General features: G+C 39.4%; 3 protein-coding genes across 7 annotated transcripts in view; 2 read left to right on the top strand and 1 right to left on the bottom strand.

The window, feature by feature from the left end:
* LOC139137002 (msx2-interacting protein-like) overlaps positions 1–2,267 on the top strand; it is a 44,892-nt gene extending 42,625 nt beyond the window's left edge. For all 5 annotated transcript variants that reach the window (XM_070704882.1, XM_070704881.1, XM_070704884.1 and 2 more), the window contains one exon: positions 339–2,267. In XM_070704882.1, the coding sequence (XP_070560983.1) occupies positions 339–467 (129 nt within the window). In that variant the 3' untranslated portion in view covers positions 468–2,267. The remainder of the gene's footprint in view (positions 1–338) is intronic.
* Positions 2,268–4,865: 2,598 nt separating this feature from the next.
* On the bottom strand, positions 4,866–16,596 carry LOC139137001 (splicing factor 3B subunit 4-like). Its single transcript, XM_070704880.1, is given in 10 exon segments — positions 4,866–5,142; positions 5,666–5,716; positions 5,719–5,769; positions 8,473–8,715; positions 8,919–9,086; positions 9,833–10,013; positions 13,297–13,425; positions 14,037–14,182; positions 15,122–15,205; positions 16,424–16,596. Coding segments are annotated over 10 exon segments (1,179 nt in total). The 5' UTR covers positions 16,458–16,596; the 3' UTR covers positions 4,866–5,050.
* LOC139137000 (divergent protein kinase domain 1A-like) lies at positions 16,491–19,566 on the top strand. The gene is made up of 3 exons (XM_070704879.1): positions 16,491–16,974; positions 17,267–17,747; positions 18,736–19,566. Exons 1-3 carry the CDS (start codon positions 16,870–16,872, stop codon positions 19,422–19,424), a joined length of 1,275 nt encoding a protein of 424 aa, XP_070560980.1. The 5' UTR covers positions 16,491–16,869; the 3' UTR covers positions 19,425–19,566.
* Positions 19,567–22,508: the final 2,942 nt, after the last annotated feature.

Raw genomic sequence — 22,508 nt, 5'->3', positions numbered from 1 at the left:
AACGGCAACAAACCACTGTCAAATCAAAGGGTATATGCTATCATTTCTTTCATACATTAATTCAGTTTGAAACCCACTCTCAGCCCCCTCCCCACCCCCCTCAATTTTTGTACAGTCCCAATGTTTTCTCTCACCAAACATAGCCACTTATATTGAATCAGATGTTTGACAGACAAACAATTTGGGGGGATTATGAGAGGAGGGGAGGCTTAAATTTAGCATTGCTGAATCAGGAAAACCTGCTGTGAGAAAATGGTGCTTATCACCGATTGGATATAAAAAGAATTTTGTTTATTACCTCTGACAAGTATCTGTCTTTTGTTTTCATATTCTTCCAGGCTGCCTATGTTCTACACATATTTCCACCCTGTGATTTCACCCAGGATAATCTGCGGAGGGTAGCGCCAGACTTACTTGACAGTGTCCAGGACATCTCACATTTGATGATCGTCATAGCAACAGTGTAAACGGGAAGTGGAAAATAAAAGCTAACTAGCATGGAAGTCTTTGTAATTTACAAAACAAAAAAGTGACCTTATTGGACTCAGAAAGATGCCTCCATGCGATCACTCTCTCCCTCCATGATTTTTTTTTATTTCAAAAAGAAGAAAAAAAGAACAAAAGACAAAAACAGTAGGGGATGTGTACAGATACTTTGTGAACATACTGACATGCTAGGTCACTGTGGACCAGCTACGAGGACTCAATCTTTGCTCAATGTAAATAAGCTGCAGCGATCGGTGTAAGGACAGAACTGCCTCAACACTGATTGTGTGAACCGGACGGCTGCGTCTCGTCCACGCGTTCTGATTCGAAAATTTGGTTTTCATTTACTTTGATGTTACGGAAGTGGAAACTGCCTGTGCTGTGTGTGTGTATATTTGTGTGTGCGCCACCGTAGATGTCAACATCGCGGCAAGTCGACGTAGCTGTTTTGACTATATTGCTGTTGTGAATGGAAGCGGACGTCGTGTCAGATTATCCTACTGCTGTTACTCCCCCAATGTAACAAAGCATCACTGGTCTGGGGACGACTGTATTATGTGCTCAACAGAGAAAGGCCATCACCAATTGTGAAACCAAAATTTTGCGAAAAACACTTGAAGTGTGTGCAATACTATTATTAGCCAGCTGATTACAATGTGAGAAAACAAGGACATTTTGAATTGAACACTGCGTATAGTTCTGGTAACTATCAGCTCACAACTCTATACTGCGTCATCGTTTTGTTCACTATCAGTGACCTTGTGAGTTGCTGAGATTTCGCCTGCCATAATTTTTTCTTTCCCTCTTTGAACTCTAATGTTAACCTATTCACCCCCAATTTTCCTGTAAATGGGTCCACAATCACCGGTGATAACATTGGCTTTGGGCCATACCATTGACAGTGAAAGGGTATAGCTACTGGCTTACACAGTTCATGGGCTGTGTTTCATCATCAGTGGCCCATTGCTGACGTCTGTCACCTCTGTGACCCATACAAACTTGGTTTGTTCCTCAGCACACGATTTATTCCCAAATCAGATTTCTCCACAGTTCGGTGGGGAGGGGGTTAAAAAAAACATATCAAGAACGGCGTTTCTTGCTCTTTCAAACCGATCCGTCTATTTGGAACACGGATCTTCCCTTTATGGCCTTGGTTTCCCAGACATAAAAAATAAATCTCTGTATAATTCATGGACATATAAAAACAAAACTCTATCCTACCAAACCAATGTTTGTGAAGGCTTCTTATCAATCTGACCATCTCAATCACTGTTGTGTACATTTCTCTCTATCCTTTAAAAAAAATCACCCAAAAAATGTAAAAATTCCTTTTATAAACCATCTGGTCTTCATATTGTCTCTTTTCTGAATAGAACCACGTCATCTGAAAGTAATGAAAATCTAATTTTGGACAATTTAACTGGAAAAAATAGTCTCATTTTTTCTACAATTTGCATGTCACGGCAAAAGTATGAAAGCAGTAAAAAAAAACTACACCAGAACACTGTCATATTAAAGTACTTATTTTTTAAATCCTGTAAAAAAAGTGAAATTATTTCCCTGGTGTCGCTAGATGGTAGTGTTAATATGTGTATATGTGAAATTTATCTTTTGTACTTTGCTGTTGATTTCAATGTTTTGGACTCTGCCCTTGGATGTTGTACATAATTTGTTAGGACAGAACCCGCAGAGACAACCGAGTTGAAAAGTGCTGTTCATGGCTTTATACATGGACTGCCTGGACTATTTTGATAGAAAATAAAAGCAGAATTTCAAATTTACTCAGTGTTTGCTGCCTTTCATGTGTGTGAGGTACCTGTGTGTGGATGTCTGAAATTTGTTTGCTGTCTGTACAGATTGACGAGCCTACTGGTAGCCAAGGTCAAAGGTCACATTTACATACTGACTGTTGATTGGCTTATTCGAAGGTCAACTGTTATCTGACTCTGATGGGATTCCTTGTCAGGAAACGGATATGTAGCGCTGATAATTGACATAAATTGTACCCTAAAAGATCAGTGTCTCAGACTCAACTGTCTACAGTTAACCTGGTTTCAGTGACAGATCATTTTGATAATGGATAAAATTAGTGCCTATCTTGATAAACTACATAATGTAGTCTTCACTGTTGTGTAATGCAAAATCTTTTGATGGAGGGACCCTGTGTGGCTGTAGCCTAGCATTCTATTCGTCCGCTTGCCTCCGTACCTCCGACCCACTACCGGGTCGGAGGTACGGAGGCAAGCGGACGAATAGAATTCTAGGCTAGTGTGGCTGAGGACTATTCCAATTTTAGATCCCAAATTGTTTGTAGTGACGGGTAAGGAGATATTGCTTCCAATGCCTACTGTGACTTGACACCAGGAATTTTTAGCTGCTAGCTCTCAAACTTGGCTGACATCAACACGAAAATAGATAAGACCTGAAAATCTGTGTGGAATGAAATCATGCAGTATTTTACAAAGTGATGAATATTTTTAGAACATTGTCAGTGAGGACATAACAAATCACCAATAATGTAAACCTCAGAAATGACTTTCCATTGTCTTTCCTCCCAGATATCATCTCATTTGGATATTTGAGTTAAGTTTATGAATCTATCATCGCAATAGCACGGTGGAGTTTATATTTTCACATTTTTCATGAGCTCAGTGTTTCATCTGCTGCATAGTGCTAGGTCTAGAACTCATAGACTGGGGATGTCATGATTGAAGGGAGAAGAAAATACTGTACCCTGTCTGTTTCAGTTCTGACATTATGAAAACTGGTTCGTTGCAGCGGCATTTCTAACACAGCCTCATGCAAACCAATTTGACCCAAATCTACAGCAACTGCCTGATCGAAGTCCAACATGAGATACTCCATTTCATTGGTATTCATCTCACTGTAGCAGAATTTCTCACGTTACAAGGTTAGCATGTCACAAAACTTATTTATACATGCAAAGGTTTGAACATAGAAATGTCAAATTCAAATTCCAACAAGCAGTGACGTATGTAACCTCAACCCAACCCACCAGACTGCTTAAAGATCGGGAACAGATTGATGTAAAATCCAGTGTTCAAATTGCCATGAAATTCAACTGGAAAGTGTGGTTTTGACTTTAATATCCTAGCCACTAGGTGGCGCTATTGTCAATTACCAGTACATGGCTGGTCTTTTGGTTAAATCCAGGCATATGCAAAGAACACAAGCAGTTTATAACCGTTTATATTCAAATGGAATCCCCTTAAATAATACCAGCTTTGGGAAAAATAATCAAAACAGCAACCAAACAATTTTTTTATCTTCATCCTTGGTTCAGGTTTTATTTTGCAAAGCCACAGATAAAAATATGGCACAAGTACATTTCACTTATCAGCATGTTTGTTCACAAATAATCCCTGAAAAAGATACTTTCAAAATTTATTTTTTTCTTTGTACAGAGTTTTCATACAAAACTTCAAATTAAAAGATGGAAATAAAATGACTCCAATGCTAACTCATACTACTATTGACAACAACGAACTTGACATGGTACAATAGGACAAAAACAAAAAATATTTATTCAAACATTTGAGACATCTCAAAAAGGACACAAATACTTGTACTACCGTTGATATTACTGAACGAAATTAGACATTTTTAATTCAGAAAGTCATGTCCATGCCATTGCTTTTGATAAAGGAAATCTTTCAACATTGAGAAGCAATGATGAATCCACTATAATGTCAGAAAATAGGCACTGAACTTGACCTTGGAACTGTGTCAATGCATCACTTATCATCACACCCATTGTCAACGGTGTGACAAATCTAGGGGTGATATTTTGTGGAAAAAAATTAAATAAAAATTCCAAAAAAACTTCCCTGCTTTCCTGATTAAGTGAACAGAAAATGTGGCATGCCTTTGTTCAGCTGGCAGTGATCTTCATAACAGAACATATTCTGAGCGACCTCATTCTGGTTCAGGTCAAAGGATTTGCTAGAGTTCAAAGGCTGAATGTCATGTCATGTCAAAGGTCAATTATAATACAGACTGTGAATAACGTGGTTCCAGGAACAGATTATGACAGCCTGATATAAGCTACGAAAGTATCAGTGCCTCTCTTGGTTGGCTTGGCTCTGGAAAATGACATTACACAATTTAGTATCATGCTCTTTCCTGAGTACAGCACTGAACAGATATAAGCTGCATTTCACTGTTCTTCTGCCGATGGTACTCTTGTGTGGTGACTGGTTTTGGACTTATTTAAGGTAGTATGCGCCTCGAAATTGAAAGATTGAAAGACTTACACTTTTCTCAAACTTTCTTTTTCAAAATCAAGAATAAAAATCAGGGGTCACTGTGAAAATTTCGGTGCCAGAGAAACTAAGTACCCAAACTTTACCGATATTTGGAATTCAAAATGGCCACCATTCCTATGTTAACTCTGTCACAAAAACTAATTTTCGATTTTCACAAAATAAAACAAAAACAGACAGATCCGAACAGGCTTGTAAAAAATTGAGAGTCAAAACATCTGTCCCCGAGGCGCATTCTACCTTAAACTACAGGAGATGTACAGGGGTTTTCTCTCAAAAAATCACCGTCTCGGTGGAGGTGGTGGAGGTCTGTATGCACCTCTCTGTGGTGGAGGGGGTCTGAATCCACGGGGAGGTGGACCACGAGGCATTCCTGCAGATTAAAACAGAAAATCAAGAGAAATACGTAAATTTGTCAGCGTTTGAAGGGACTACTGACTACACTATTCCCCTTGGTTTGGTTTCTTGTCATTTCTTGACAAATTACCTATAGCTTAAAATTACACTTTCCATTACCTATTGTTTGGTCTAATCCATTAATTTTCATTTTTAAAACTGGGTCAATAGCCACGGAGAAGGTGAAAGGTTACATTGTATCAGACACAGAACTACCTTAATGTTTTTGCAGAAATGTCAAAATCAATTATATTTTACTCTTACTCTTGGTCCAGTTCAGGCAAGTCTAAAGCAGTCAATTTCTCAGAACACATTATGATTGTGTTTGCTGTATTTGGCAATGCCCATGTGGTACAAACAATTTTTGCATTGCATCTTTTACAACAGTTTTCTAAAGGTTACTGTATTGACAACATCCTCTTTACAACGCCCTCTATTGGTGAACTTTCGTTTTGGAAAACCCAGCCATGCAGCACTGACCACTGGTCAGAAATACTTACCACCAAACGGAGGAGGCCTTGGCGGAAGTTCTCCAAATCTTGGCGGTCCCCCATCGGAGGAGGGGGGAACATCCCAGGGGGCAGCATGCCAGGAGGTGGTGGTCCTTTTCCAGAAGAGAAATAAAACATTTCATAGTTAAAACACAGTTCCTCAATCACTTGTAGTGATATGGTGTAATAAATAAATAGCACTAGTGTTTGAATACTGGCATTTTAATTGCTTCTCCACAAGGCACCCGTAAAAAAATCTGAGTTCATGAAAATAAATGGTCAATGTATACTCCAGCATACAAAATATGGTACAGACTAAATCAAAACTTCAAAATTCTCTCATACCCGATCATATTTATCATCCTTAAAGGGACAAAGTCACTGTTTTTTGGTTTTCCATTAATTTTGAATGATATGAAAAGTAGTCTGTGTTGTTGGACTTCTTGAAACATGCTGATATACTGGTCAACTGTGCACAACCTCAATACTGCTTGCAGGCAGACAAGTTAAACTAAACATTAAGTAAAACATTTTATGATCTGTACCAAAAAATCAACTTCCTTACACAACTCTCACCATGTATGGCTTAACATACACTGTTACATAAAGTTTGGACCTCATGCAAGCTTTTGTAATGAAATCTGCATTGGCGGTGCCTTTCATATAGATAACGATAGCAGCTTTTCCTTACATTATAACAATGTCTGTTTATCATAGGAAAGCCAGTCCAAATAGGACAAAATCCATTTTGTCTGGCCGTCACAAACACAAACATCTGTTAGCATTCAGCAAAGAGGTAATTTTTGACAATTTTGCAGTATATGCACTGTTGTTATTTTGTACACTCAATGGCTTTAAGCAATTAGGTAATCCATGTTTTCTGATATCACAAAAAGGCAGTGACTTTGTCCTTTTAACTTGTCAGCTGAAACCTTGACATAGACAATTCTTTACACTGATATGCATGCAGTCAGAGCTAAGAAGCCTTCAACACCTTGAATTTTCACAGCTTCCATCTGGTACAATGTCGGAAACAGTCAGTGTTTCATCTAGGATGCCACACCAGGGGGGGGACTGGTCCCCCTCTACAGGAATTTTTGAGGGGGATTTTAAAATTTTAGGGGGATTTAACTGAAACATATAATCACGGCTTTACACATAAGTTTTAATGTTGCAATGATGTCACTTGTGATATACATACCACAAGCCATAAATCACTTGCTTACACAATCAAGATGCTGGACTGCAAACACCATCCTCTATAAGATTTTTTCAAAAGTCAACAAATTTGAGTATCACTGTTGTGAATGTATATAGGGCTTGCAAGAGTGGTTGATGGCTCATTAATATTCATATGCATTAATATTCCTGGAAAAATTGTAGCGTATTTTGTATGCTACAATATTCTGTATGTTTGTTTGTACTTATTCTGTATGTTTGCTTTCTTAGGGCTTAAAGTACATTCAAACATAATAACAACAGCAAGCCATTTCCACTGTACATGTACCTTCAAGGGATTTTTTTTCATTTTTAACTGAACTGTGTGCGCTTACACAAAGCAAGAAAAAATCTTTAGTAGTTATAAAGGAATGTTTTTCCATCTTCTGAAAAAAATAATATACTTGTTTGTCACGTTTTTACTGTGCTTATATCATCCCTAACCACTGTAGAGTTTGGATCAAGATTGCCCTATACAAACCAGTTAGCTGTATTTTTCTAGTGACCTAGCTGGTCTTGTAGTCTTGTGCGCAGACTCAGTAGAGTTAAAACGAACAACTTAGGAGGTTGGACTAGTCTCTGTTTGCCATGCTTTGAATGTGGAGTTTCTCGATGTCAGATTCACTCTAATTGCTTTTTGTCAGTCATTTTACAATAAACAGAAAGGCTGGTTGTCACCGACAGTTAACTTTGGGGTTTATTTGCCAAAAAATAAGTCAATGTTTGTTCACTGAATTCAAAAACCGGGCCCATTGACACTACAGCTTGCTTGTGACTCTCATTGCATGCAGTCCAGTCACAGTGCCAATGGCATCCACTGAACTGAACATGTTTATGTAACAGTAAAGTCCAATTTCCGTGTCAATTTTTGCTACCAGAATTATTTTCATAGTGTTATGGACATTCATACTATGCATAAAAACTTCAGTTTGTCTCCTTTTCTCAATCGTACAGAGATAGTTTGTCTCCTTTCTCAATCAAACAGATTTAAACACAGAAACCTTATATATAGCTAGGGCAATGAACTTTTGTGAACGTAACTCTAAATGGGCTGACAGGCTTTCATATGCAAAATCAGCGTACGGAAAGTACAAAAAGTATCAAAATCGAACTAAAATTAGTCCCTTTCATGTAAATGTTCTTGCTACACTATACAATGCCTGTTGCCAAAGTATTAAGAGGTGCCGATAACGGGTCAAAAGCATCGAAGTGTGACACCCATGATATTTGATATGCCATTCCAGCCAGCTCAGTGCAGTGCGCGATGGGTCGCCCCTTCTGTGTACAGTTGGCGGCGTGCAGCACATCAAAGAGGGGGAATCGCGCAATCGTGCAGCCTAGATGAAACAATGTCGGAAACAGTGTGGTTTTCTACAAAGTACACATGTTGGAACTCAAAAAACATCTTTGTCTCATCAAGCCTTGGTTCTATTTGAGGTACAAGTCAAAAAAACATTTTTTTTTTGCAAATTTCCTCATACTTTGTGACAAAACAAAACAAACTGTAATCAGTATTAACCTGTCTTTGTGGCAATTTCTATCTAGAGGCCATTAGAAGGGTTAGAGTATGAGCCACTGTCCTAACAAGTTGTACTTACCCATGTTGTTTGGCATCCCGCTCATCATCCTTGGGTCCGGCATATCGCCACCACCGCCTGGTGGCTGCATGGGTGGTGGCGGTACCGGAAGAGGGGGCATTCCCATTGGTGGCGGCATGCCGGGTGGCATTCCCGGCGGCATGGGCAATGGCGGCATCCCTCCAGGAGGTGGCGGGGGCATTCCAGGGGGTGGCATGCCACCAGGTGGCATGCCGGTTGATGTCGGGGGAGGTGGCATACCAGCTGTGGGGGAAAAAACAAAAATGTTTTGTTAGCAGTGTTTCCACTCGGAGGAAAATACAAAAATGGTGGTGATAGTGCGTAGAGATTGAGTGTATCAGGCTGTCTGTCACTCAGATCTTTTGGTTATCTTGTTCAATGCTGATTTTGAACGACACTACCTGAAAAACATTGATTTTGCACAAACAGGCTTTATGTTTACTTACCCTGTGTTACCCCAGGAGCAGGGGGTGGGGGAGGAGGTATTGCTGTTGTTGCTGCTGTACTCGTCGGCACTGCCGCGTCTGAGGGTTGTGACGTTGGTGGCGCATCGGCAAACAGTTGATGGGGTCGGTCAGCCTGTGATAATGGGTTCTGTGCTGCAAGTAACCTCTCTGTCAGGGGGAAGTAATATATTTACATGTAAGCTTAAATGCAAGGACAGCTACATGGGATTGTTGGCATACATCTTAATCAAGTTAAAAAAATGTAAGATAACAGCAACAGGTCCAAAAACAGTACATCATAAGACATCTCACTGACAAAGAGTAGATGTGACAGATACTAGACTACTCCCTGTCTGACATACAAGCACACCTATCTATGTACAGTATAGGTTTAGGTATCACAGGGCATTTCCAAGAATCATAAATTGATTACAGTAAACCAGCATGGGACAAGTCTGTCTGGCCCTGATGCTGGTCAGTTGATTGCACAGACTTCTTGATCTAGCTGATTTAACCCTCTCACCACCATAGTTTGGTCCAAATCCATTGCTATCAATGGTGAGCATGGATCTGTTCACTGGGAATTGGGGTTGAACAGGTCAATTATAATAGCTAAAGGGTGAAAGTTGCCAGTTTTGTGTTCGGAGCTACAAAGACAAATAATTTCCTTTCACTTTATATAATTCATTCTACAACATGAAGTACAATGTGTGGGTTTATTTTTCCAGTTCATCACAACACAATGGCTTTGAATTCTAAGCTGTTTTCTTCCACAAACTTTATGCATTGGTGAAATAAAACTTGTCCTTTTCTTTATTAAATAAACACACAGAATAACTGACACATGAATAACGAACAGCGCCACCACAAGTTGGCATTGGGAGAAGGGCACCGCCATATATGCAACACCTCACCTGCTGCTGAACCATGCCTCTCCCCTTTGGAATCTTTTTTGAATGCATATGATATCGTGATTGGTCGATTACAAAGATACTGTCCATTCATGGCTTCGATGGCTGCATCTGAAGTTTCAAAGCTGGCAAAGTTGATGAATGCGTAGCCCTTGGAGTTTCCAGTTTCTGTGTCCCTCATTATCTGAAAAAGTCAGAAAATTTGTAATGAACACCTAAAAAAATACTATGGCTTTAACTTTTGATGATTTTTTCATTATTTTCGTTTTGTGTGTCAATTGAAATTTTTGTTCTACTCTCCACAGTATGTTGAAATACCCAATATTAAGCTTGTCACAGCAGTGAGTATTTGTTCAAAGTGCACCATTATTGTCGACATTAGAATTTTAATCAAACTAAAATTCACTTGTCAGGAATAATGATTCAGTCTATACAAGTAGAGGCTGAGTTGACAAGCTGAATACTGTGTATCTCAACATGCTTTGAGAAGTACCACAACAAAAAACTGTCGTTGACATTAAAAACAAGTCATTGTCAATGACATAGTCCCCACTTGTAATAGGAGTATTAGTCTTGATGGGGCAGGGAAATGAGGTCATTAAGAAGTATCACTGGAGTGTATATGTTCAGATCTATGGACACATAGGTCTATGTCATTGTTCCCAATTTGAAACAAGAGGCATGTATAAGTTATGGTTCTAAATCAGGAAAAAAGATCAGACCTCTAGTTGTATCTGTGTATTGGCCAGCCAAGAAATACATATGTGCATAATAAATGAGGTACAAGATGTGACATCTTAAGGTCTATTATCCTATCAAAATCAAAGCGTAAAGACTTGTGGTTACTGAGATATGCATATATATGCATATTGAAGGTCAAAGGTCATCAAGGTCACGTGACATTTTGAAAAAAAAAAAAATTGTATTGCTGATTAATCCATATATGCCAAAATTCAGACCTCCAGCTCTATTGGCTGGGCCACAATTATATATGGGCATAATTAACGAGGTTAAGCATGTGTTGTCATAAGTTCTTCCAACCTATCAATATAAAGGACATAGCACTTGTGGTTACTTATTTATTGACATTATCATGTATTGTAGGTATAAGGTTATAGAGGTCACATGACATTTTGTCACATGACATTTGTCAAAAAATTTCTATCCTATAGTCTATCCCTATATACTAAAAATCGTACATTTACCTCTATTGGCTTGCTCAAAATTAGATATGCACATAATTAATGAGGTACAATATGTGGCGTCATAAGGTGTCCCATCATACCAAATATGAAGGGTGTAGCATTAATGGTTCCTGAGTTATGGACAAATATGTATATTTGAGGTTAAAGGTCACCGAGGTCACATGACATTTTGTCAAAAAATTGTATTGCTAAGTTATCCCTACATACCAAAAATCATACCTCTAGCTCTATTGGCTCGCTCAAAGTTAGATATGCGCATAATTAATGAGGAACAATATGTGGCGTCATAAGCTGTCCCATCATACCAAATATGAAGGGTCTAGCACTTGTGGTTACTGAGTTATGGACAAATATGTATATTTGAGGTCAAAGGTCACCAAGGTCACGTGACATTTTGTCAAAAAAATTGTATTGCTAAGTTATCCATATATACCAAAAATCAGACCTCTAGCTCTATCAGCTCGCTCAAAATTAGATATGCGCATAATTAATGAGGTACAATATGTGGCGTCATAAGGTGTCCCTTCATACCAAATATGAAGAGTGTAGCACTTGTGGTTACTGAGTTATGCACAAATATGTATATTTGAGGTCAAGGGTCATTGAGGTCACGTGACATTTTGTCAAAAAAATTGTATTGCTAAGTTATCCCTACAAACCAAAAATCAGACCTCTGGCTCTATTGGCTCGCTCAAAATTAGATATGCACATAATTAATGAGGAACAATATGTGGCGTCATAAGCTGTCCCATCATACCAAATATGAAGGGTGTAGCATTAGTGATTACTGAGTTATGGACAAATATGTATATTTGAGGTCAAAGGTCACCAAGGTCACGTGACATTTGTCAAAGTGTCTGAGATATCTGCGTGAACGGATGGACTCACATGGATGGACTCACGGACTGACATGACCCAATCTATGAGCCCCCTGGACTTTATCTGTGGGGACTAAAAACTGTCACTGCATCCTTTTTGCAATATGAATACTATGAGAAACTAAATTTTTATTTTTCTTGGCCTTATACATGGGAGTCTATGGACTGCCTTATACATGGGAGTCTATGGACTGCCTTATACATGGGAGTCTATGGACTTCCTTATACATGGGAGTCTATGGACTGCCTTATACATGGGAGTCTATAGACCGCCTTATACATGGGAGTCTATGGACTGCCTTATACATGGGAGTCTATGGACTGCCTTATACATGGGAGTCTATGGACTTCCTTATACATGGGAGTCTATGGACTGCCTTATACATGGGAGTCTATGGACCGCCTTATACATGGGAGTCTATGGACGGCCTTATACATGGGAGTCTATGGACTGCCTTATACATGGGAGTCTATGGACTTCCTTATACATGGGAGTCTATGGACTGCCTTATACATGGGAGTCTATAGACCGCCTTATACATGGGAGTCTATGGACTGCCTTATACATGGGAGTCTATGGACTGCCTTATACATGGGAGTCTATGGACTTCCTTATACATGGGAGTCTATGGACTTCCTTATACATGGGAGTCTATGGACCGCCTTATACATGGGAGTCTATGACGGCCTTATACATGGGAGTCTATGGACTGACTGCCTTGTACATGGGAGTCTATGGAGGTGAAAACTAAAAAGTCCTCTAACACCGCCAAATTTGATCGCATTGTGAAACAAATCGACGTGCATCTGTATGAGGTAGGGTACTATCCTTGTACCAAGTTTGAACGAAATCGCTCCAGGCGTCTCTGAGATATCTGCGTGAACGGACGGACGGACGGACGGACATGACCAAACCTATAAGTCCCCCGGACGGTGTCCGTGGGACTAACAAACTAGTGGAGAAAACGTTTCAGCTGTTGTCCCTCTAACCCACATAATATCACAGGATAAAATTGTGTCCTCTACAGAAAATTTCATTCCAATATCACATTTACGTTTTGACTGTTTCTGCTGGCCATCCTGAAGATCATAAAACTGTTTTGATTTCTTGGAAAACAGATACTTGACCATTTTCACTGCCAGGTTCCCAAATGTAGGGTTGGACTGTCAGGTTACATTACAAGAGTGCAGGGATTCAATGCAACTAAAAGAAACCACACTCCTATTTTTCTACCCTTCTCTCCCCAGTCATTGAGTGGAATAGACCGTACTTAGAAACTACCACAGGGAACTGGAATGTTAAGACTCTCTTTCTGAAAGGTTTTTGATGCCACCAGGTGGCGTAAAAACTTTCACGATTGGCTAAAAAATCAATCTGACTTACTTTAGGCGTTTGCAATATGACACCAAACGCACTGAATGTGTCATAAAGTAACTTTTCATCAATTTCTGGATCTAGATTACCAATAAATATGTTAGCCCCTACGTCCAAGTTTTTCTGATGTGCTGATGCCTGTGGAAATAATACAGACAGCAAAGTTACAACATTAGTATCAGGTGCTGCCTTACAATGAATTTCATCCACAATGAAAAAACAAATTCTCAGAGTCAAGTTTGGTCTGAAATAAACTGGACTTTGTGCATGATCAACTGAGTTCAAGGGTAAATGCAATGATCCAAGGTCATGAAAAGTCTACACTCTTTTGCTGGAAGGATTAGTAGCAACAGAAACTGAAACTGAATCATAATCCTTGTGGAAGTCTGTTCCTTGTGACTTTTTTAACAGAATGTAACATATTGTTTATCATTTTATTGATCATATTTTCACAATATATTCACAAAATTTTTGTACACTGGAAATAACTACAATTCTTTCATCATAGTTCAAAGATTAGATTTATTGAACACTGTATTATCACTTGTAGCAAAGGTGTTATAAAGTATAACAGTGTGGAAGGTGGATGTCTTGAATGTTCCTTCAGATTGGAAAAGCATCAACTGATCTTAGAATCTCTCCACTGATTGGTTAACCTTCAAAGGAAATAAGCCAATCAGAATCATTGTTAAGAATCAATTAACTGTATCACTGCTTCCTATTGGCTGGAAGCATGGGACTAAGTTTACCTTATTGACTCTGATTGGTTTACCATAGAGTTTGATCATGTTCATAATTTTGATGGCGTAGTCTGCATCTTCTTCGCCAAGGAATTCTACGAAGCCGTAACCTTGGTGCTGTTGCGTGACCCTGTCTTTGGGCATGTGAGTGTTCACTGAAAACAAATCAGAGAGAATTTATGCATCATTAGAATAAAAGTGTATTCCGCAGTGGCATTTCAGTTAAGGATGTGAATGTTACCAGTGTTTGGTGATCATTAGCTCTACCAAAGGTAACCATATGGCATTCTTACAAGTCAGAGCTTATTTTCCAAATCACAAGGCTACACTATCCTCTTCAGGTAGCTGCCTGAAGCTCCAGCAGCCAATGGTCTGAGCGCTGTACAAGGATTTAACATTTAAAGAATATTGAGTACTGTAGTAACATTACAGACTGGCTACTAAGAGTTTACTCCCTAGTTTTGATTTTGGCACTAATACTTTGAACTCATAAGAGAAAACTGCAATTTCAACAGAGATGTATACATGAATCTGTTCACCCCTTTTCCCTGTGAACATGTTCACTTTGACAATTAATAATAATGATTTTGGGCCAAACCAAAGTAGTAAAAGGGTTAACGAAACTTCACACATGCCAACACATGCAAGCATGTGTGTACACAAACACTTTTGCCGTCTGATGATGCTGAGGAATACTACATCTGGTGCACATGGTTGTAAAGCACGCGCCTCTTTATGGCAACAGCTTAGCGCTACCCGTTAATTTTTGCGTAGATCAGCTGAGCAAAAAATATGCTCTGGCTCGCGAGAATGCTGGTGCAGTGCATAATCAAGAGTTCTCCACACAGGGATTTGTATGGTTGGGCCACCCCTTGATTGTGAGCACTCTCCTCATATGTTGATAAACAAACAAAATTTCCAACAAAGGAATATGCACATTATGCATTGTTATTTAAACTGACCATCCCTCTGATTTTCCACGCTCTGAAGAACACTGTTAAATCACAGAGCTGTGTTGTATTGAACAGATATTTTTTTTGTACAGGAAGAACCAAAGATTCTACTAAAAGTGGAGACTGAAAGATATTACTTACCGACAGGTCCTGCCTGTAGGAACAGTTCCCATAGTAACGCCTCTGATACCTTCTCATCTAAACCACCAACATAAACTGTGGCATCTGAATGGGATGAAAAGTATTTATTAAGATGTGAGTAACACAACAAAATAGAAAATTTAACTGTACTTAACTGTCTATTAGGGACTGGTGAAAATTTCCAAGAGAAAACCAAACTATATCATCCACTCTTCCAACTACCATGAAGATGAAGAGTTGTTAAGCTAGACTTTAAAACACTTACAGGTTCTGATTTTGATCAAATCTTATAGTTTCTCCTGACATTCAAACTCCCCAGTGTTGGCAGGTGGGTAACTCTATCCCATTAAAAACAAATATTTCACTCATGTATCCTCTTTTAATATCTATCTCTGAAGGCTGGCAGTTTGGACATCACAGGAGCGGTGATAGAGTTAAGAATACTGTAATGTCGAGAGATGGCAAAGCAATGTAGAGATGTGCAGTCAGGATCACAGAGTCACCAGTACGCACTACAGAGCTTTGAAGGCATGTGGTTGTAACTGAGAACTGGAACTACACACAACCCTGTACTGATGTGAAGCGCTTGAGGTGTGAATGTATGATGCACTCTTACAGGAAACAGTTTTCTCAGGGCACAAACCTTACTGGAGAAGTAGCAGTAGGTAACCTGGTTCACAGTTCCTCTATCCATAGATAGAGGGACTGTGCCTGGTTCCAGATGTATCCAAAGTACAAGGGAAGATGGCTTGATAAACAACAACACAAGGGGTTGGGGTCTTATGAAAAAGGTGCATTCGGGCAGTAGGAACATGGAGCTGACTCAAAAAATCAGGATACCATGCACGTGACGGAAGCAAAATAAATATTTTCAAAGTCCTCGTACAGCAACAACCAAATTCAAATACTGTATGATCGACATCGTGAACAGAACATAGCGAGTGCATAGAACTGTTTGTGTTTCTGACGTCGAACATTATTGCGTCCCCTCCGCCCCCCCCAAAAAAAAACCCCACCAAACTATGTAGAGCGTGTAGTTCCAGAACACAAAAGCAACGCATTTTACTATATTTCTGGCACTAGATATATTTACATTCTCCGATAGTCACGATCACAATGATGCCACACGTGTGCTCGACGTAACGAGTATGGACATATCAGACGTATTTCTACTAAATAAATCGACAGCATCGTCGGCTAAGGACTAGAAACTGATTTACAATGTTGAGAATGCTGAAGCGTAACCATGATATCGATACAGATGCTAAGAATGTGGAATTAAACGACAATTCATTGTGTTACCTTGGTTTCTTTCTGAGATCGGACCGGCCGCCATTTTGACGCACGCCGCTCTAGCGTCGTCTGTTTGTTTGTGATTTGCTTCCACAAAACCCGGAAATGAAACTCTCCCACAAGTGAATACCCGATACCCGAGTGAATAGTAGTTTATGAACAGTGTCGGCGGTAGTATTGGGTCCGCACCCGGCTCCACACTCGAAATGCACACACCACCGCTTGTGTTCGGTATGTGGAGTGCCGATTGCCTTAGGTCAAGCGGACAGCAAACTTTGAGCCTGTAACCGGCTGTGCCTTACGTTTTCCTTGAAATGCATAGGAAACTGATCAATCTAGTGAACCTGACAGTGACCCAGCGCCAAGCCACACCTACGTAGGAACACAGACAAACAAGTGGTGCTGCACTGCAGAGGCGACGTCACCAACTGCTCGTATATACAGGTGAACTGGTCATGGGTTTAGTTGCTATACTTGGTTGGATTCTGGTGCTCCATTTCTTATTTATCTTCATAATAGAACACGAAAGCAAGTGTGGAGAACAGCATATTCGATACACTGTAAGTACATTCTGATTCGTTTGCGAACTTGTAATTAATTTACGATCACTTGTTATGCAAATTACACCACAGCATTATCCGTGATGCCGTAAGGTAATGCGAACACAACAGACAATATAACAAAACGATAAAAAGCATTTCATTATTAACACAACGATACAAGAGACATCCAGTTCTGGCTTGCATATAATGGAAAGATTTCAAACGCGAGACTGCAAAATAACTAAAAGTGATATATATATATATATATATATATATATATATATTATTCCTTTACGTTTTTTCCTTTTAGTGTGCTCAAGTTAAGGCAAACAGGATTTCCGGTTCCCTCTGTCACAAACTTTGCGATGACCAATATTTTACCAGCTCCAAGAGGCAGTGTTTAGCAGGCAACCCGAGCAAACAGATTCTTCAGTTCCTAGATTGGCCAGGAGATGACCTCGGAGACATAGTGGTCAAGTTCAGAACCCAGTGGTACCAAGACTTCACCGACCATCTTGCCGCAAAATTTAACCTCACGCACCACGCGAAACGTTTGTGTCTCCAGGAAACCCAAAACGTTAAGTTGTGTGATGTGTACGTGGCAACGTTAATGACACTCACCGACTCGAACACCGATGGCCAAATTGACGATATAGAAGCTGCCACAGTTTCCACACTCTTGAAAAACAGGGAATTTTTTATGCTAACCCTTCTGCATAAAAGCGCTCTCATTCCAGAACTAGTTGGATTTTGTGGCGGCATGTACGCCGTTGAAAGTGTTGACTATACAGGTATGTAATTTAGACATTTCAGGAAACATTTTACACACTCGAGGGATAATTCCCGTAGAAATCTGTCAGCCGCGTGTCACATAAGCCGACCGGGCTTTTGAAAATCATTTTTTTAGTATGATTAGTATACTAAGTTAGAGAATACAATTTCTAACTCATGCAAGTTTCATTGGCGTGCAGCGCTCTCGGATAGATACGCTTCCTGTGGGTTTTGAAACAGTCATCAAATTGGGTACACGAATGTTTGCATGGTTTTTTTTGCAGATTTAAAACTTGACGCAGTAGTATTTTCGGAGCCATTTCAATGTAGTTTGCTTGGATTTGAAACTTTAACTGAACATTTAATTTTACCGTTAAGTATATGCAATTGACGTTTCCAGTACGTAAGTCTAGAGTAATAGTCAGTCTTTTTTTCTTTCAAAAGGTTAATGAGTTTACATGAGTTTCTTCTCATATTTCAGACCGACGATTAGCACATCGTTGCCTTCACTCTTGCCGACTTTTTTTTCTCGGTAGAACCTTCATTTTCGAGATGTGTGAAGTGTTTATAGAGGAACATATTGATTTATTGTTACCAAAACTTGACACGCACAATTTGCCATCACTTCATTAGTGTCTCATAGTAGTGAAGTCCTGGAGTTTAGTAGCGTGCCTTGATGAGTTTGAAACGCAAGGCCTTAACTTTTATGTTTGTTTGTTAACGTGTTTTTATCAATCCCGGTTGACTTGAAATATACTATTTCCGCCGTTTATATTGATGCACTTGATTATTTCTTTTTCCATAATTTGAAGTGCCCCTAACACTCTCGGTTGTCACCATCAATAGTGATCCTTATGCCACATCCCAGTACTTTTATGAAAGTATTTTACGCACAAATTTTGATAATTTTGATTACGGCTTGCGTGCAAAACATGTTGTTTATGAACTGCCTGCGAAGGCGAAGTTTATATCTCTTCATATCTTCTTTTCTTTCCGTTTAATTTTTAGTGGAGCAAGTAGTCGGAACAACGGACCACTTACTCGACGTTTTACCGATCCAAGGATTGGACGTATTTGTTTCCGCCATCCCGGAATCGATTCTGGAAAGCGCCCAACCACTCGCCCATCTATATTTTGACACTTTCAAGCGAAAGTTTCTTCCAAGCCGCAGAGATGAGGTGTGGCTAACGAACCAGTTTTTCGTGGTTCTAAAGAGGCTGGCTGACTTCAACGGCATCCACATCCACATGTGTGACATTCACTGGGCCAATTTCGGGGTGATGACGAGGCGCGGAACAAGGACGCGATTGGTGCTGCTCGATTTCGATTCGCTGTTCCCAACGGCGGCCGCCAATCACAAACTACAGTCGACGTCATGTGACAGTGACGACGACTGCGCAATTGGGGACTACGATGACTGCATGTCGCGCTGCGACTCCAACTTAAAAACTTGCGGCGCTGAACTCAACACGCAAAACTTGAATATTCTTTGCCGGAATCTGCTTATCAAGATATGGATGCCAGCTCTCGAACACCATGAAGATGACCTTGACAGGTCATTCCCTTATACACAAGTAGTTGAACTTTTTGAAAAATGTACTTCTCTTCCTTTATACGAGGACAGCAAAAGTTACATTCAAGACGGAATTGAACCCATACATGACAGTTTTCAAGCAATCACCGGACACTATGACTGATATGAAAGCCATTTTAATAGATTTTTCTTTCTCTACGCTGTTTATGATATTTTTCTTCAACCAGACTCGTAAAAACATTCCGATTTTCATGAAAATGTAATTATTGCAAACTCTTGATATACAACTTGTTTATTTAAAGTGTTGGATTGTCACTGTTTAATTAATTGTACTGCCAAGACGCTTTAAACACTGTGTAATATTTACCCATCGAATAGTTTTTCAGTAACTAGTAGGTTAATTATCAATTTTAGGAATGACACTTAAAAGTTTAGACATTTCGGATCATAATAGTATTCGTATAGCCTCTTTGGTAGTATACGCATACATTGAAAGGAAGGCCGGGGTACATGCATTCAAGAATTTGTGAAGGTAAATCTAAAATGTGATGAATAACAGTGCACCTTTAAAGGCTCGGGGATCGTCTTATGGACCTTTAAAGTTCCCGACTCCGTGTCTTGTGACTTGCTTGATCTTGCATATGCACATTTGAAAAAGATCGTCACAAGGAGTGCGCATGCCTGGAACAACGAGACTTTAGTCATGCCTACCGGGAAACCTTTCTGTTTTTGGCCTTTTCAGAAATTACCGCCAACTGTTTCCGTAGAGACTCTGTAATTGATATGGTGTTACGTGGGGTAGTCCCTTTTTAGAAACGAATATTGAAAGCGGTTCCAGCATTTAGCCTTCCTAATATAGTACTTTCAAATTCAAAAGCTTTTCCAAATGTTTTGGTTTTCTTTTTTTTTGCATCGGCGGTATGGTAACCACTGTTGGAGTCGGAACTGATGTCGTACTACTTTTTAAATTTTTCTCGACATGAGACACGTACGACACAGTCTGCGACAGAAGAAGCCTATTTTTAAATTTCAGTCTTTGTTCGGGTAAGTAACTATTTAATTTGGCCTATGTACATCGCAAACGAAATCACACTATGTCCGCTCCGTTAATTTTAAACTTCTACATGTCCAAACGTAAATCTACAATGAAGTGCAACGATTGCCCGTTGACTAAGGGAGTGAAGATCCGTCAAGGAGATTTAATGTTGTGCCAGAACTGCAATAAGAAGAGGTTTGGCAGGCTATCGCCAGAGCCGGTCACGACACCAACCAAGATGGCCGACAACAATAGCGAAGTGAAGGTCATTGACGCCGACTGTGATCAACTTCAGCGTCTACTTCAACCGGTTTTAGCACAGTTAGCGGAGATAGGGAAGGACTTACAGGATGTCAAACATCAACAAACACATCTGGCTAGCTCTATGGACTTTTTCAATGCCAAATTCGAGGAAATGTCAAACCGCATCGAAATCATGTCTCGGATCAACCTACAACTTCAAGAAGACAATCGAGAACTGGGTCAACGTGTACAGGCACTGGAGAAGGAACTAGCCAGTCTCAACCAGTATCATCGTAGAGTCAATCTAGAAGTCTCTTGTGTCCCAGAAAGTGACAACGAGGACGTTACCGCCAAAGTGCTGTCAATATTTAAGAAGATAACCCATCAATTTCTGATAGCGACATTGACATAGCCCACCGTACGAAAGCTGTTGACCAATCCAGTGCCACGTCTTCCCGCGCTCGACCTAGACCTATCATCGTTAGATTCACAACCAGGAAAGCCAGAAACTCCATATACGACAACAGAAGAAAATTAAAGGGTACCACTGCCAGAGACTTCTGACTTGATAGTACGTCAAAAATTTCATCAATGAAAATCTACTACCAGCAACACGTCAACTACTATACAAAGTAAACATATCCAGAAAGGAAGCCAGATACCAGTTCATGTGGACTTACAATGAAAAAATCTATATCAAGAAAGACATCAATTCAAGACCACTCATTATATCAAGAGAAGCTGTTCTCAGCCGCATTATTTAGTACAAGTAAGACACTTAAGAGACAGCCATTCAAAAAATCTACTCCTTTTTCTCTATTTGGTTGGCTAACATCTAACTACTACTTTTCTAAACCATGTTTGAAGATAATGATGTAAATGACAGTGAAATAGTAAATGTAAGCCACTACTCCATGCCACCGCATGATTTTGATGATTGTTTTAATTCAATATTTCAAAAGTCATTCTGCTTATCCCATGTCAATATCAGATCTCTGCAAAAAAATGTTGACAGCTTAAAGCTACTGTATGAAGACATCATTCACTCTCAATTTGCAATAACAGGCATTTCAGAGGTTTGGGACACGATAATCTAAGTCTATATAGTATACAAGGCTACACACTAGAAGTCAGTTCACGAGAATCAGGTAGGGGTGGGGGGGTTGGGGCATACATTCACTCATCATTAGTTTATAAATTGATTAAAAAGAATGTGATACATTCAGAGTCTCTTTGGTTGGAGGTATCAGTCAATAATACTAAAATAATAATAGGAATCATCTATAGAAAGCCAAATACCGATATCTCTGAGTTTCAGATTAGTCTGCTTGATGTGCTAAATACGTTCAAACTTGATAAAACTAAATGTATTTTAATGGGAGATTTTAATATAGATGCCAGAACACATACAACTAATGTTAATTCCTATTTTACATCTCTTGAATGCCTTGGTTTTCACCAGTTGATTTCTACACCTACCAGAGTGACCAGCTCATCTGAAACATTAATTGACCATATCTACACTAATATTGTACAGTATCCAATTCATGCCGGTACTTTAATTACAGATATTTCTGACCATTTTCCAGTTTTTATTGTCATAGAAAATATGACAACAAATCTCTCAAAACAGTATAAAGTCTCATATAGAAATTACAAATTCTACAATTCTACTCGCTTCTGTGAAGATCTAACTCATGCTCCGTGGGATCGAGTTTAACTGTAAGGATGCAAATGAAGCATATAATAATTTTCAGAGTGTTTTCGATGAGTTGTGCAATAGACATGCTCCCATTAATGTACAAATTCGCAGTACAAAGAAAAACCGGAAACCATGGGTCACTAAGGCAATTAAAAAATCAATTAATACAAAACACAAATTGTATAGTAAAGTGCTCAAATCAAACTTTGATGTCATTGTTGTTGATAGATATAAGAAATTTAGAAATGTGTTGTCTACTGTTCTCA

This window comes from Ptychodera flava, chromosome 7 (assembly GCF_041260155.1).
Source record: "Ptychodera flava strain L36383 chromosome 7, AS_Pfla_20210202, whole genome shotgun sequence".
Lineage (NCBI taxonomy): Eukaryota > Metazoa > Hemichordata > Enteropneusta > Ptychoderidae > Ptychodera > Ptychodera flava.
The sequence above is the reverse complement of the archived record's forward strand: the minus strand, read 5'-3'. Positions and strand labels throughout refer to the sequence as shown.

What these genes read in the sequence shown, in the direction of transcription:
- LOC139137000 (XM_070704879.1), top strand. Translation starts at nt 16,870, where the DNA reads ATGGGTTTAGTTGCTATACTTGGTTGGATTCTGGTGCTCCATTTCTTA. An exon ending in AACAGCATATTCGATACACT is followed by an intron (nt 16,975 to 17,266) that starts GTAAGTACATTC and finishes TTTTCCTTTTAG; the next exon opens with TGTGCTCAAGTTAAGGCAAA. An exon ending in TGAAAGTGTTGACTATACAG is followed by an intron (nt 17,748 to 18,735) that starts GTATGTAATTTA and finishes TTTAATTTTTAG; the next exon opens with TGGAGCAAGTAGTCGGAACA.